The sequence below is a fragment of the Octopus sinensis genome, linkage group LG29 (assembly GCF_006345805.1).
Source record: "Octopus sinensis linkage group LG29, ASM634580v1, whole genome shotgun sequence".
NCBI classification, from domain to species: domain Eukaryota; kingdom Metazoa; phylum Mollusca; class Cephalopoda; order Octopoda; family Octopodidae; genus Octopus; species Octopus sinensis.
The window spans coordinates 5,536,647-5,553,673 of NC_043025.1; the positions used below are offsets into that span (position 1 = coordinate 5,536,647).

General features: G+C 43.2%; 1 protein-coding gene across 2 annotated transcripts in view; it reads left to right on the plus strand.

The window, feature by feature from the left end:
• Positions 1-1,637: 1,637 nt before the first annotated feature.
• Positions 1,638-17,027, plus strand: part of LOC115226099 (ion channel TACAN) — a 51,483-nt gene continuing 36,093 nt past the window's right edge. The window contains exons 1-4 of one of the 2 annotated variants that reach the window (XM_029797083.2): positions 1,638-2,349; positions 2,504-2,724; positions 9,954-10,072; positions 13,067-13,183. In XM_029797083.2, coding sequence (XP_029652943.1) covers positions 2,584-2,724; positions 9,954-10,072; positions 13,067-13,183 — 377 coding nt within the window. In that variant the 5' untranslated portion in view covers positions 1,638-2,349; positions 2,504-2,583. Of the gene's footprint in view, positions 2,350-2,423; positions 2,441-2,503; positions 2,725-9,953; positions 10,073-13,066; positions 13,184-17,027 lie in introns of those variants that run through there. The other variant, XM_036514905.1, reaches the window with a different exon arrangement.

Sequence of the window (17,027 nt, forward strand, 5' to 3'; positions counted from 1 at the left end):
ATGTATATTACTTCAAAAGTTCCCGCAGGCCCATACGTAAAAAAAAAACTATTTTTTTACGGAAATCGACGGAAAGGTCTACTAGAGACGAAAGATCGCCAACATTATTTTAACGACCGTAGAGGTTGTGAATCGAGGACGACTATCCAATATTTGGCGATCCTTCGGTATAAGTACCGGAAGTGGCTTTGTTTACATTTCTGAAGATAACAGAAACCCCTTTTCTCCTCCCCCCCCAACCCTAACCCTAACACCCCATATATAAAAAAAAATCCCACTTTCTTGAAATGTATCCGGTACTTCCGGTACCTATACCGAAGTTACTTGTTTCAGTCATTTGACTGCGGCCATGCTGGAACACCGCCTTTAGTCGAGCAAATCGACCCCGGGACTTATTCTTTGTAAGCCCAGTACTTATTCTATCGGTCACTTTTGCCGAACCGCTAAGTAACGGGGACGTAAACACACCAGCATCGGTTGTCAAGCATTGCTAGGGGGACAAACACAGACATACAACACACACACACACACACATATATATATATACACATCTATACGACAGGCTTCTTTCAGTTTCCGTCTACCAAATCCACTCACAAGGCATTGGTCGGCCCGAGGCTATAGTAGAAGACACTTGCCCAAGGTGCCATGCAGTGGGACTGAACCCGGAACCATGTGGTTGGTTAGCAAGCTACTTACCACACAGCCACTCCTGCGCCTATACCGAAGTTACGCCCAATATTTTATGCCCCCCCCCCCTCATTTCCCTTATCTTTTACGACGATAGGGTTACAAACAGAGGGAAAAACTTTGGCTGTTATTTCTAGCATGCCTGCCTGCTCAGCGCACAGGCCCGCAGGAGCGACCTCGTTGTTAGGATCGTCCACGAGGTACGGTAGGTTGTTAATTGTTGGTGAACGAACACCGGTTCATAAGTCCAAACACCGGTTTCGAGGGGGGGGAAGGTTCATAATTTCTGTGCTGCAACCAACACACGCACCACTCACTCCATTATCACTTATCTCTCTCTCCCTCTCTCTCTCTCTCTTTATATTCTATACTTCGTCTCTCTCTTTACATTCTATACTGTCTCTCTCTCTCTTTATATTTTATACTGTCTCTCTCTCTCTCTCTCTTTATATTCTATACTGTCTCTCTCTCTTTATATTTTATACTGTCTCTCTCTCTCTTTATATTCTATACTGTCTCTCTCTCTTTCTTTATATTCTATACTGTCTCTCTCTTTATATTCTATTCTTCGTCTTTCTCTTTCTCTCTCTCTTTATATTCTATACTTCGCCTCTCTCTCTCTCTTTATATTCTATACTTCGCCTCTCTCTCTCTCTTTATAGTCTATACTTCGCCTCTATCCCCCTCTCTCTCTCTTTATATTCTATACTTCTCCTCTCTCTCTCTTTATAGTCTACAATCGTCCCTCTCTCTCTCCCCCCTCTCATATATCAGAGCCAGTCCTCTCTCTCTCTCTCCTCCTCTCTCTCTCTTCATAGTCTACACTTCGTCCCTCTCTCTCTCCCCCCTCTCATATATCAGAGCCAGTCCTCTCTTTCTCTCTCTCTCCTCTTCTCTCTCTCTTCATAGTCTACACTTCGTCCCTCCCTCTCTCTCATATATCAGAGCCACTCCTCTCTCTCTCTCTCTCTCTCGCTTGCTCTCCCTTTCCATCAACCCCCCTTCCCGACTCCGTTACTCTCTGACTGGCTTCAGATACTTTTCAAAAGCCAAAGCCAGTCCTTCAACTATCCACCACGCTTTAATTCCTTCTTCGAAGCCGTCTCATCCCGGGATGAATTAACAATTATCATCAATAGCTCTATATCTACTGTCTATCAATCCATTTAAAACACATATTCAAACACCTACCTTAACTAGCTACATGTCTATAACAATAATTAGCCTCTTCACGTCTATATATTTACCTATATAAGCTTCTTGGAGCCCAACACAACAACATATACACTAGGATATATTATATATAATATAATATAATATAGTATAATATCTGTGTATATTATTTATAGGTGTGTCAGCTAATTTTCTGGCTGTTTCTATCGTTTATTTTTCCCCTTTTCTGTAAATACACAAGAAAAAACGAAATGACAGAAAATTAGAATTCACAACACAGGTCCACATTTATTGCCCACTTTCACAACGGTATACGCAACCACATTTCATAGCACAGACACATACATACGCAGTATTGTACATACATGCATACACACGCACTATAACACTTCAATAATACACACACACACTTTTATACGCATATATACATACATATATACACGTATACACACACACACACACACACACTTATACATAGCTTTCTACACACTTTTATACGCATATATATACGTACATATATACACGTATATACACATACACGCACACACTTATACATAGCTTTCTACACACACTTTTATACGCATATATACATACATATATACACGTATACATACACACACACACTTATACATAGCTTTCTACACACTTTTATACGCATATATATACGTACATATATACACGTATATACACATACACGCACACCCAAGCGCGCAAACAGCTATGGACGAACAGCTGGTGTGTCAACGAAGAACGGGTGATGCGGATGACGACGAGGAATCGAAACCGTCCCCCCAGGACCCCGTTATCAAGAATTGTCTGGAAGACTGGAACGATTTGGAAGAGGAATATGTCGAGCTGGAGGTAAGGACGAAAATTTTCCTTTCTCTTTCTCTCTTTTTTGCTGTTTTGTTAACCCTCCCCTCCATGTGTGGGGTTGCCAATGTCTACAAATTTCTCTTTCTCCTCTCTTTTCGATTGGTATGTCTTCCTCTCTTTCCTTTCGCCTTTCTGTCTTTCCCTCTCTTTTCCGCAAACTCTCTCCCCACCCCGTCTGCTTCTCTCTCTCGCTTTCTCTCTCACCCTTTCTCTTTTCCAATCTCTCCCCCCACGTCTGTCCCACTCTTTCCAATCCCTCTCTCCTCGTTTCTCTCTCTCTCTCTCATCTTCTCTATCGCTCTCTCTTTCTGATAACGTGTCTCCCCCCTCTCTCCCTCGCACACTTCTCTCTCTCCATTTCTCTCACTTTCTACAGTCGTCTCTCTTTCCCTTCTCAAGATTCCATTCTTATCAACCGAATAATATTCATAACTTATCTATTTCTCTCCGCACACATCGTATCAAACACATACACGATATCAAACACTCACTTATTCCCTAAGTACAACGTAAACCTTGCTTGGTATCGAACACATACTCATTGTATAAAACACAGGCAAGTATCATATTTAACACATACATCACATTAAACAGGTTTTATTACATACACATACATTATATTAAATATACATGGAATTACATGCATATATTTAACACATACATGGTATTACATATATGTATGTATCATATTATAAACACTTGTTAAGGTTTTCTCTACAGATATTCTGTAGAAATTATAACCAGCATATACACTATGCTGTATTTTGTGTTACATATATTGCATACACATAGTATTGCATAGTTTTTTAAACATACTTGCATTGTATTCCAGAAATGCATCGCATTTAATATGCATCGTATTACACCTTACGAAGTATTCCACATGCGTTGTGCTGCATACATTTTGAATTATACGTTTTTATTTTAGCCAGACCTTTGTGTTATACACACATATTGTGTATCCCCGCTTTCTGTCACTCGTCATAATCTTGTTTTAACGTCCGCTTTTCCATGCTGGTATGGATTGGGCAGAGTTTATCGAGACAGATGTTATCTACAGCTGGACACCCCTTCCTGTTGCCAATCCCACCCCCCACCTGTTTCCAACCAAGATAATGTTTCCTCGTGACCAGACGTGTTCCCATGGAATATTAAACATGAATGACACTGCTTGTATGACGGTGACACTCATTTTACAACTATCGTACGATGTTGTGACAAGGCGACACAAAGAGACAATTACGTCCACACACCCACACATATTTAATATATATATACCCACATCATCATCATTTAGCATCTGCTTTCCATGCTGGCATGGGTTTGACTAAGGCGGTTTGCTGGCATGGGTTAGACGGTTTGACAAGGCAGCGAGCTGGCAGAAACGTTAGCATGCAGGGCGGCAATGCTTTGCAGTATTTCGTCTGCCGCTACGTTCTGAGTTCAAATTCTGCTGAGGTCGACTTTGCCTTTCATCCTTTCGGGGTCGATAAATTAAGTACCAGTTACGCACTGGGATCGATGTAATCGACTTAATACCTATGTCTGTCCTTGTTTGTCCCCTCTGTGTTTAGCCCCTTGTGGGTAATAAAGAAATAGGTTTGACTAACTGGTAAGCCAGAGAGCTGCACCAGGTTCCAGTCTGATGTTAGCTTGGCTTCTACAGTTGGATGCCCTTCCTAATGTCAACCCCTCCAAGAGTGTAGTGGGTGCTTTTACGTGTCACCAGCATGGGTGCCTGTAAGATGTCACCTTGAGGTTGAGACACTTTTGGAAAACACCTCAGGGTCTGGCTATGGTTCCGGCTTAGAGGTGTTCAGCCGTTATCGCTCAGAGGCAGCCTGGCACCACCGCTCTATTGAGCGAGCGTGCAAACTGTTGCTCTGATCCTGCAGTTCCTCTCAAAATGGACAGGATAGCCGTGGGTGAGTTGATGTTGCTGGTGTCTGCCTAAGGTCAGCAGAAGCGTTGGCAGCAGCGATGGATGACACGCAAGTGTGCTGCTGCCACCATGCACCGAACCCCCGACGTGACTCCAGGCTCCACGTACACGCGATGCATTGGTAGGATGAAACTAACCTGTCTCATGACGGTCTAATTAGGGTGCCTGTAACATGTTGCTGTCACGGGTACCTGTAACATGTTGCTGTCACCGGTGCCTGTAACAGGTTGCTGTCACCGGTGCCTGTAACATGTTGCTGTCATGGGTGCCTGTAACAGGTTGCTGTCATGGGTGCCTGTAACATGTTGCTGTCATGGGTGCCTGTAACATGTTGCTGTCATGGGTGCCTGTAACATGTTGCTGTCACCGGTGCCTGTAACATGTTGCTGTCACGGGTGCCTGTAACATGTTGCTGTCACGGGTGCCTGTAACATGTTGCTGTCACGGGTGCCTGTAACATGTTGCTGTCATGGGTGCCTGTAACATGTTGCTGTCATGGGTGCCTGTAACATGTTGCTGTCATGGGTGCCTGTAACATGTTGCTGTCACCGGTGCCTGTAACATGTTGCTGTCACGGTGCCTGTAACATGTTGCTGTCACGGGTGCCTGTAACATGTTGCTGTCACGGGTGCCTGTAACATGTTGCTGTCACGGGTGCCTGTAACATGTTGCTGTCATGGGTGCCTGTAACATGTTGCTGTCATGGGTGCCTGTAACATGTTGCTGTCATGGGTGCCTGTAACATGTTGCTGTCATGGGTGCCTGTAACATGTTGCTGTCACGGGTGCCTGTAACATGTTGCTGTCACGGGTGCCTGTAACATGTGCTGTCATGGGTGCCTGTAACATGTGCTGTCATGGGTGCCTGTACATGTTGCTGTCATGGTGCCTGTAACATGTTGCTGTCACGGGTGCCTGTAACATGTTGCTGTCACGGGTGCCTGTAACATGTTGCTGTCACGGGTGCCTGTAACATGTTGCTGTCACGGGTGCCTGTAACAGGTTGCTGTCACGGGTGCCTGTAACATGTTGCTGTCACGGGTGCCTGTAACATGTTGCTGTCACGGGTGCCTGTAACATGTTGCTGTCACGGGTGCCTGTAACATGTTGCTGTCACGGGTGCCTGTAACATGTTGCTGTCACGGTGCCTGTAACATGTTGCTGTCACGGGTGCCTGTAACATGTTGCTGTCACGGTGCCTGTAACATGTTGCTGTCACGGGTGCCTGTAACATGTTGCTGTCACGGGTGCCTGTAACAGTTGCTGTCACGGGTGCCTGTAACAGGTTGCTGTCACGGGTGCCTGTAACAGGTTGCTGTCACGGGTGCCTGTAACATGTTGCTGTCACGGGCGCCTCTCTCTTTATCATTCTTTATCACACACTCATTCTCTCTCTCCTTCTTAGTGGGTAGCCTTGTATCTCCTCTACAGCAACACACCTGTTTCTTATTTCTTTATTGCCCACAAGGGGCTAAACATATAGGAGACAAACAAGGACAGACAAACGGATTAAGTCGATTGCATCGAACCCCAGTGCGTAACTGGTACTTATTTAATCGACCCCGAAAGGATGAAAGGCAAAGTCGACCTCGGCGGATTTTGAACTCAGAACGTAGCGACAGACAAAATACCGCTAAGCATTTCGCCCGGCGTTCTAACATTTATTTCTTTATTGCCCACAAGGGGCTAAACATAGAGGGAACAAACAAGGACAGACAAAGGGATTAAGTTGATTGCATCGACCCCAGTGTGTAACTGGTACTTATTTAATCAACCCCGAAAGGATGAAAGGTAAAGTTGACCTCAGCCGAATTTGAACTCAGAATGTAACAACAGACGAAATACCTATTTCTTTACTACCCACAAGGGGCTAAACATAGAGGGGACAAGCAAGGACAGACAAAGGGATTAAGTCGATTACATCGACCCCAGTGCGTAGGGTCTTCTTTAGTATTAGAGCTAATCCATCTGACACTTAATCTCATTGACCTCATTGGATTTGGACAGTCTTAGAGAACTAGGGGCTTGGAGAACTATGGGAGAACCTTACTCTTAAGATCAGTTCAACAAAATACTCTCCCCTCCTCAAAAGCTCAAAGGCCTAATGTTGTTAAGGAATATCATATTCTCTGAATATGATATAGATACACTGAAGCTCCAACGTCTGGCAACTGACTTAGTAAACACCTACAAAATTACTAACCATCGTGCCAACAACCACCTTGAACACCTCTTTGAGCTCCATGTGTCTAACACATGTGGGCACACCTACCAAAGTCAGAAAACAGCACAATTCCCATGACTTTTGGAAGCATTTTTTCACTCTCAGAGTTGCTGAAGCATGCAACAAACTACCTGCATCAGTTCCTAGCTGCTGAGACATTGCATCCTTTAAAACCTCCATGCTTCCTGAAATTCGCCAACACTACACCTGATATCCACCCACCCCATTCTGCTCCATATAACATGCACACATGTATATCTATTTCTATTTCTTTACTACCCACAAGGGGCTAAACACAGAGGGGACAAACAAGGACAGAGAAACGGATTAAGTCGATTAGATCGATCCCAGTGCGTAACTGGTACTTAATTTATTGACCCCGAAAGGATGAAAGGCAAAGTCAACCTCGGCGGAATTTGAACTCAGAACGTAGCGGCAGACGAAATACGGCTACACATTTCGCCCGGCGTGCTAAGGTTTCTGCCAGATCACCGCCTATACACATGTATATCATGACTCATACACTGTTCACTTTCCTGACTTGTGTACATAATTCTATGTACTATACATGCACCTTTGATGAGTTGTAGTGCACCTGGGAAATATACACAATAATTTCATTATTATTATTATATTGTCCTTTGGTGAATTATGGCCCATTTCATCGTTTAGCGTCTGCTTTCCATGCTAGCATGGGTTGGACGGTTCAACTGGGGTCTGGGAAGCCAGAAGGCTGCACCAGGCCCAGTCTGATCTGGCAATGTTTCTACGGCTGGATGCCCTTCCTAACGCCAACCACTCCATGAGTGTAGTGGGTGCTTTTTACGTGCCACCTTTTCCTGTGCGGGTGGCACGTAAAAAGCACCCTCTACACTCTCGGAGTGGTTGGCGTTAGGAAGGGCATCCAGCCGTAGAAACATTGCCAGATCAGACTGGGCCTGGTGCAGCCTTCTGGCTTCTCAGACCCTGGTCGAACCGTCCAACCCATGCTAGCATGGAAAGCGGATGCTAAATGAAGATGATGATGATATATATATACACACACACAAGCACACTAAATCCTGTTGTACAACCGGATTTATTAAGCAATACTTTGTACAAAATACAGGCTTTTATTTACACCACCACAACTACTATTACTATTACGACAACCACCACCGACAACAACAGCACTATCACCACTACTACTGCTATTACTACCACATTCACCACCACCACTACTGCTACCACCACCGACAACAGCAACACTGTTACCATCGCCACTACTACTGCTATTGCTACCACATCCACCACCACCACTACCACCACCAACAGCACTGTTACCACCACCACCGCCAACAGCACTGTTACTACCACCACTACTACTGCTATTACTACCACATCCACCACCACCACTACTATTACTATTACGACAACCACCACCGACAACAACAGCACTATCACCACTACTACTGCTGTTACTACCACATTCACCACCACCACTACTACTGCTGTTACTACCACATTCACCACCACCACCACTACTACTACTTCTATTGCTACCACATCCACCACCACCAGCAACAATAACACTATTACTACTACTACTACAAGTTATGGGGATGTAAACAAACCAACAATGGTTGTCAAACAGTGGTAGGACACACACACACACACACACACACACACACACACACACAACAGATATGTGTGCATAAGACTATTAAATTATTGCACAGGGGTTCCTCGAGCCAGTGGAACGTTTCCTTGGGGTTCCGCTCCAGCAAAAAGGTTGAAAAGCACTGATATATATATATATTATATATATATATATATATATATCAGTGGTTTTCAACCAGGGTTCCGCCAGTACAGTCCAGGGGTTCCGCAAGAAGGTAAAAAACTGCTAAAATCGGCAGTAATTTTTAATTCTCCTGTGCAGATATGTGTGCATAAGACTATTAAATTATTGCACAGGGGGGTTCCTCAAGCCAGTGGAATGTTTCCTTGGGGTTCCGCTCCAGCAAAAAGTTTGAAAAGCACTGATATATATATATATATATCAGTGGTTTTCAACCAGAGTTCCGCCAGTACAGTCCAGGGGTTCCGCAAGAAGTTACAAAAATGCTAAAATCGACAGTAATTTTTAATTCTCCTGTGCAGATATGTGTGCATAAGACTATTAAATTATTGCACAGGGGTTCCTCGAGCCAGTGGAATGTTTCCTTGGGGTTCCGCTCCAGCAAAAAGGTTGAAAAGCACTGCTTTAAAGCAAGATCTTTGTCTCCTAGAACGAGGGGAAGTCTTGGGTGGCTGCTATCAAAAGGGTTAATATGGTAACTAAATAAATAGATACGCCCTTTTAAAGCTTAGCCAGGCTCATGGGCCTGGTTTCCCGGTTTCTATGGCGTATGTGTTCCCCAGCTGGACAGGACGCCAGTCCATCGCAGCATTACTCATTTTTGCTTGCTGAGTGGACTGGAGCAACGTGAAAATGAAGCGTTTTGCTCAAGAACACAACACGTCGCCCTGTCCAGGAATCGAAACCACAATTTTACGATCATGATGCTGACACCCTAACCCAGTGCTTTTCAGCCTTTTTGCTGGAGCGGAACCCCAAGAAAACATTCCACTGGCTCGAAGAACCTCTGTGCAATAATTTAAGTCTTATGCACACATATCTGCACAGGAGAATTAAAAATTACTGCCGATTTTAGCAGTTTTGTAACATCTTGCGGAACCCCTGGACTGTACTGGCGGAACTCTGGTTGAAAACCACTGATATATATATATATATCAGTGCTTTTCAAACTTTTTGCTGGAGCGGAACCCCAAGGAAACATTCCACTGGCTCGAGGAACCCCTGTGCAATAATTTAATAGTCTTATGCACACATATCTGCACAGGAGAATTAAAAATTACTGTCGATTTTAGCATTTTTGTAATTTCTTGCGGAACCCCTGGACTGTACTGGCGGAACCCTGGTTGAAAACCACTAAGCCATGCACCTCGAATATGGTAACTAAAGGTTTAACTTAATTCATTTTTATATTTTTTGCTGCCCTTCCAGAGTCTTCATCGCACATATCAGAAAAAGCTCACCGAGATGGTCAGCCTACAAGACAAGTGCCTCAAACAAATTGCCCATCACAGATATCGGATGAAAACAATTCAGGAAAGTTTAAAACGGTGAGTATTAATAGTTGTATTAATCCTTTCTACAAAAGCAGTGGTTCCCAAACTTTATCGGGCTGCTGCCCGCTTGCCCCTCAGGCCACATTCCTAGTGCCCCCACCTCAGCTAACCATCACAAACATAGACCCCTTTCTGAAGCAAATTCAAAGAAACTGTATTTCACGAATAAAAATTAACCTAATGAACCCGTTATTTTGTTGTTTTTACACGAATTGCTACCCCATTATTGCCCCACTTTTTACATGAATCACTACCCCATTATTGCCCCACTTTTTACAGGAATCACTACCCATTATTGCCCCAGTTTTTACACGAATCACACCACCCATTATTGCCCTATTTTTTACAGGAATCACTACCCCATTATTGCCCCACTTTTTACAGGAATTACTACCCCATTATTGCCCCACTTTTTACAGGAATCACTACCCCATTATTGCCTCACTTTTTACACGAATCACTACCCCATTATTGCCCCACTTTTTACAGGAATTACTATCCCATTATTGCCCCACTTTTTACACGAATCACTACCCCATTATTGCCCTATTTTTTACAGGAATCACTACCCCATTATTGCCCCACTTTTTACAGGAATCACTACCCCATTATTGCCCCACTTTTTACAGGAATCACTACCCCATTATTGCCCCACTTTTTACAGGAATTACTACCCCATTATTGCCCCACTTTTTACAGGAATTACTACCCCATTATTGCTCCACTTTTTACATGAATCACTACCCATTATTGCCCCACTTTTTACACGAATCACTACCCCATTATTGCCCCACTTTTTACATGAATTACTACCCCATTATTGCCCCACTTTTTACATGAATCACTATCCCGTTATTGCCCCACTTTTTACATGAATCACTACCCCATTATTACCCCACTTTTTACATGAATCACTACCCCATTGTTACCCCACTTTTTACATGAATCCCTACTCCATTATTACCCCACTTTTTACATGAATTCCTACTCCATTATTACCCCACTTTTTACATGAATCACTACCCCATTATTACCCCACTTTTTACATGAATCACTACCCCATTATTGCCCCACTTTTTACATGAATTACTACCCGATTATTGCCCCACATTCCTTCAACGTTGCTTTGGAACTTTCAACTGCCCTCAGACAGTGACAATACTGCACACTTTGGGAACCACTGTACAATAGGCATAAGGCCTAAAATTTAGAGAAAGGGTTATGTCAATTATATTGAGCCCAGTACCCAATTGGTACTTAGTTTATCGACCCCGAAAGGATAAAAGGCAAAGTCAACTTTAGCAGAATTTGAACTCAGAACAGAGCGACGGGTGGTAGGCATAAAGCCTGAAATTTATGGGGAAGTTGGTAGTTGATTACATCGACCTCAGTACTTGTTTCATTGGTACTTTGTTGTACTTGTTTCATTTGTACTTCATTGGTTTCATTGGTACCCTGGTACTTACTGCATTCACTCTGAAAGGATGAAAGGCAAAGGTGACCCCACAGAATTTGCCTTTTACATGGCATTATCACCGGTGCTTTTTAGGAGTATCAAGGACCACATCATCCAGTGACCCCTTCCTTTCCAGAGGATAGCATATGCCACTGAATAGGACCAACTTTAGAAGAAGCTGCAAGGAGAATTTCTGAGCTATACAGCCCTTCATACACCTCTCTGCAAAATCACCAGTGCAGCCTAGGCACAACTGTGGTCAACCAAATCCACACACATGGTTTTGATCGTTCTGCGAGGCTGTAGTAGGAAAAACCTTCCGAAGGTGCCATGCAGTGGGCCTGAACCTGGAACCATTCAGTTGGGAAGCAAACTTCTTACCACCACAACAGTGCCCTGTTTTAGATAACGCTACATAGACTGTAAACCTGAAGTCACTTTGTCCTTATAAGCAGTATCTTTGTGAGCAGGAAAAGAAATATATATATATGTATATGTATATATACATACACTTTATTTAAAGCAGCAGAAAATTCAACAAAACCTGTTACTCTGAGTTTCCCGTTGCCGTTCATCGGACAGTCAACCGAATCCACACACATGGCTTTGATCATTCTGCGAGGCTGTTGTAGGAAAAACCTCCCGAAGGTACCAAGCAGTGGGCCTGAACCTGGAACCATTCTAGCAAAAACTGTCCGATGAATGGCAACGGGAAACTCAGAGTAACAGATTTTGTTGAATTTTCTGCTGCTTTAAATAAAACATATTACTCTACCACTGGTATTTGAGGACTCTTTTTTCCACCTTGTTTCACATTTATGTGTTTACTCCGGTATATATATATATATATATATATTTGTTTCTTTACTGCCCACAAGGGGCCAAACATAGAGGGGACAAACAAGGACAGACAAACGGATTAAGTCGATTACATTGACCCCAGTGTGTAACTGGTACTTAATTTATCGACCCCGAAAGGATGAAAGGCAAAGTTGACCTCAGCGGAATTTGAACCCAGAATGTAATGGCAGACGAAATACAGCTACACATTTCGCCTGGCGTGCTAACGTTTCTGCCAGCTCGCCGCCTTCATATATAGGTCTCCTCTAGCACAGCAAAACACCAGATATCTCAGTCCTTTACAGTGCAGTCAGTTTATGCCAGCGCCGCCTCGACTGACTTGCGTGCTGTTGGCACGTAAAAAGCACCATCCAAATCGTAGCCGAAGCCAGTGCCGCCTCGACTGGCTTCCGTGCCGGTGGCACGTAAAATGCACCAATCCGACCGTGGCCGTTGCCAGCCTCGCCTGGCACCTGTGCAGGTGGGACGTAAAAAGCACCCACTACACTCACGGAGTGGTTGGCGTTAGGAAGGGCATCCAGCTGTAGAAACATTGCCAGATAAGACTGGAGCCTGGTGCAGCCTTCTGGCTTCCCAGGTCCCCGGTCGAACTGTCCAACCCATGCTAGTATGGAGAACGGACGTTGAACGATGATGATGATATATATTGTACATATAATCTTTAATTTCAGAAACACAAAAGACTTATCTGCGGAAGACAAATCGGAGATGAAGTCCCTTCAACAGAAACTCTTAGATAGAAAGGAAGCCTTCCGTGAACTTGAAGAGTGTTTGCCTCATCAAAACGGGTAAGAAACCAGTTCTGCACACTTCGTTTACTTATGGTTTTGGCCTTTTAACTTCACTTAGTGTTTAATCTTTTTTTAGTCATTGGACTGTGGCCATGCTGGGGCACTGCCTCGAAGAAATTTAGCTGAATGGATCAATACCAGTACTTTTTTTTTCAAGCCTGGAACTTAGAATATTGGTGTCTTTTGTCAAACCACTATTTTACGGGGACGTAAACACACCAACTGGTTGTCAGGTGGTAGGGGAGGGGGACAAACACATACACACGCACATGTGTGTGTGTGTGTGTGTGAGGGCACATGGCCTAGTGGTTAGGGCAGGCACGTGCTGTCAGTAATTACTCAGGGTTGGCAATTGGTGACCTGTATTTAGTAAAACACACAAAAAATAAGCAAAAACACAGGTGCATGACTGAGTTGAAGGCAGATTTACTTCTGCCTTTATAACATGTAAAGAAAAAGTTGTTGTAGGAGTGTACACAGAATGTGTACTACAGCAATATTGTGCGTAGCTTAAATACTGAGATTGAAAAAGCAGGAGAGAATTATGCCTACCTAGGCTACAAAAAATTTTAATATTTTGTACTTTATGCACAGTAATCAGAGTAACCTTCATAATTTTATTGAATTAGGGGCATATTTTGCCATAAAAGGAAAATGTTAATATCGATCTATTTTATTCAAGTTAGGCTTTGCCTACCTTGGCGGCACGTCCCTGGGTTAGGGGTGCTCCACTCATGATTGCAAGATCATGATTTCAGTTCCTAGACCAGGTAGCACGTTGTATTCTTGAGCAAAACTCATCTCGTGTTGCTCTGTGATCACTTCGACACCTGACACGTGGTAGACTTGTGCACCTGTTCAGGCAACATCGATTTGATGGAGGGAGTGATCCAACGTACAACACGAATATTTGATCACAGTAAACGAATGATTTGTGAAGGTCATTTGGCAAAAAAACTGAACACTCTTCAATGGGAGAATCCATCATCATGTACAACAAGCTTCGTTCAGTTTCCATCTGCCAAATTCACTCACAAGGCTTTGGTCGGCCCAAGGCTGCAGTGGAAGATATTTCCCATGATGCCATGCTGTGGGACTGAACCCGGAACCATGGGGTCAGGAAGCAAGCTTCTTATTTCTTTATTGCCCACAAGGGGCTAAACATAGAGGGGACAAACAAGGGCAGACAAATGGATTAAATCGATTACATCGACCCCAGTGCATAACTGGTACTTAATTTATCGACCCCGAAAGGATGAAAGGCAAAGTTGACCTCGGCAGAGTTTGAACTCAGAATGTAACAGCAGATGAAATACCACGAAGCATTTTGCCCAGCGTACTAACATTTGTCAGGTTGCCGCCTTCCTTACCACACAGCCACACCTATGTGTCACCTGGTCAGTTTGAATATAAAACGGGCAGAATATTTAGGCCAAGTACGAATGGTTTAAATGCTAAAGGGATAATCTCTTAGCATCCAAATTACTCTGAGTTAATCCTGTATCATCTTGTAGCTTCATGATTTTAACAATGTGATTGTTTGTTTGTAGAATGACATTGTAAGGTAGGTGCGAGAGGCAGGATCTGGCCTTGTTTTGAATTAATCATGCATTGTCTCATAGCTTTGAGATTTCAAAGATGTGATTGTTTATTTTTAGAATGACATTGTAGGGTAGGTGTGAGAGGCTGGATCTGGCCTTGTTTTGAATTAATCATGCATTATCTCATAGCTTTGAGATTTCAAAGATGGGATTGTTTATTTTTAGAATGACATTGTAGGGTAGGTGTGAGAGGCTGGATCTGGCCTTGTTTTGAATTAATCATGCATTATCTCATAGCTTTGAGATTTCAATGATGTGATTGTTTATTTTTAGAATGACATTGTAGGGTAGGTGCGAGAGGCTGGATCTGGCTTTGTTTTGAATTAGTTAGTTAGTTAGTTAATTTGGCTCAAAAGCAAATAGCAAGGCCATGTAGGGGGACATGGAGTTAAGTACAGGGTGGTGTTCATGTAAAGAGTTCAGGCCATTTGAGGTCCAGGGAGGCTTTGAACAAAGCGGTCGTCGGCATCTTCACCATCTCGTTTGGCAGCTTGTTCCACGGATCCGCAACCCGGACGGAGAAAGCTCCTCTCCTTCAATTGAGATGAAATCGTCGCAGGTAGAGCTTTTCGGAATGACCCCGCAGCCGACGCTCTGGAGCAGGAGTGAAGAACAGCTCTTTCGAGAGGTTACACTTTCCGCTCATGATGTTGTGGGCGAGAATGAGATCACCACGGCGGCGGCGTTTTTCAAGAGAATAAAGGTCGAGCGTCCTCAGCCTTTCTTCGTAGGACAAATTTTTGAGACCATGATCCATGCGGGTAGCCAGCTTCTGGACTCTTTCGAGATGCTGCATGTCTTTGAGGAGATAAGGAGAAGAGGCTTGAATCCCATACTCCAATATGGGTCTCACCAGCGTGACATAGAGTGTCATTCCGAATGACCGTCGAATCAAGAACAGAATTCCACGTGCTTTGTTGGCAGCATGGACGCACTGGGCCGAAGGTGAAAAGGAGGAATCCACCAAGATACCCGGTCCTTTACCTGATCGGTCCTCTCCAGCAGCAGACGACCCGGCTCGAAATCAAGTTGAGTTGCAGGAGTAGAGCCGACAGGCAGATGACAGCACTTTGACACTTTGCAATTAATCATGCATTGTCTCATAGCTTTGAGATTTCAATGATGTGATTGTTTATTTTTAGAATGACATTGTAGGGTAGGTGTGAGAGGCTGGATCTGGCCTTGTTTTGAATTAATCATGCATTATCTCATAGCTTTGAGATTCAAATGATATGATTGTTTATATTTAGAATGACATTGTAGGGTAGGTGTGAGAGGCTGGATCTGGCCTTGTTTTGAATTAATCATGCTTTATCTCATAGCTTTGAGATTTCAAAGATGTGATTGTTTATTTTTAGAATGACATTGTAGGGTAGGTGTGAGAGACAGGATCTGGCCTTGTTTTGAATTAATCATGCATTATCTCATAGCTTTGAGATTCCAATGATGTGATTGTTTATTTTTAGAATGACATTGTAGGGTAGGTGTGAGAGGCAGGATCTGGCCTTGTTTTGAATTAATCATGCATTATCTCATAGCTTTGAGATTTCAAAGATGTGATTGTTTATTTTAGAATGACATTGTAGGGTAGGTGTGAGAGGCAGGATCTGGCTTTTTTGAATTAATCATGCATTATCTCATAGCTTTGAGATTTCAATGATGTGATTGTTTATTTTTAGAATGACATTGTAGGGTAGGTGTGAGAGGCAGGATCTGGCTTTGTTTTGAATTAATCATGCATTATCTCATAGCTTTGAGATTTCAATGATGTGATTGTTTATTTTTAGAATGACATTGTAGGGTAGGTGCGAGAGGCCGGATCTGGCCTTGTTTTGAATTAATCATGCATTATCTTATAGCTTTTGAGGTTTCAATGATGTGATTGTTTATATTTAGAATGACATTGTAGGGTAGGTGTGAGAGGCTGGATCTGGCCTTGTTTTGAATTAAACATGCATTATCTCATAGCTTTGAGATTCAAATGATGTGATTGTTTATATTTAGAATGACATTGTAGGGTAGGTGTGAGAGGCTGGATCTGGCCTTGTTTTGAATTAATCATGCTTTATCTCATAGCTTTGAGATTTCAAAGATGTGATTGTTTATTTTTAGAATGACATTGTAGGGTAGGTGTGAGAGACAGGATCTGGCCTTGTTTTGAATTAATCATGCATTATCTCATAGCTTTGAGATTTCAAAGATGTGATTGTTTATATTTAGAATGATATTGTAGGGTAGGT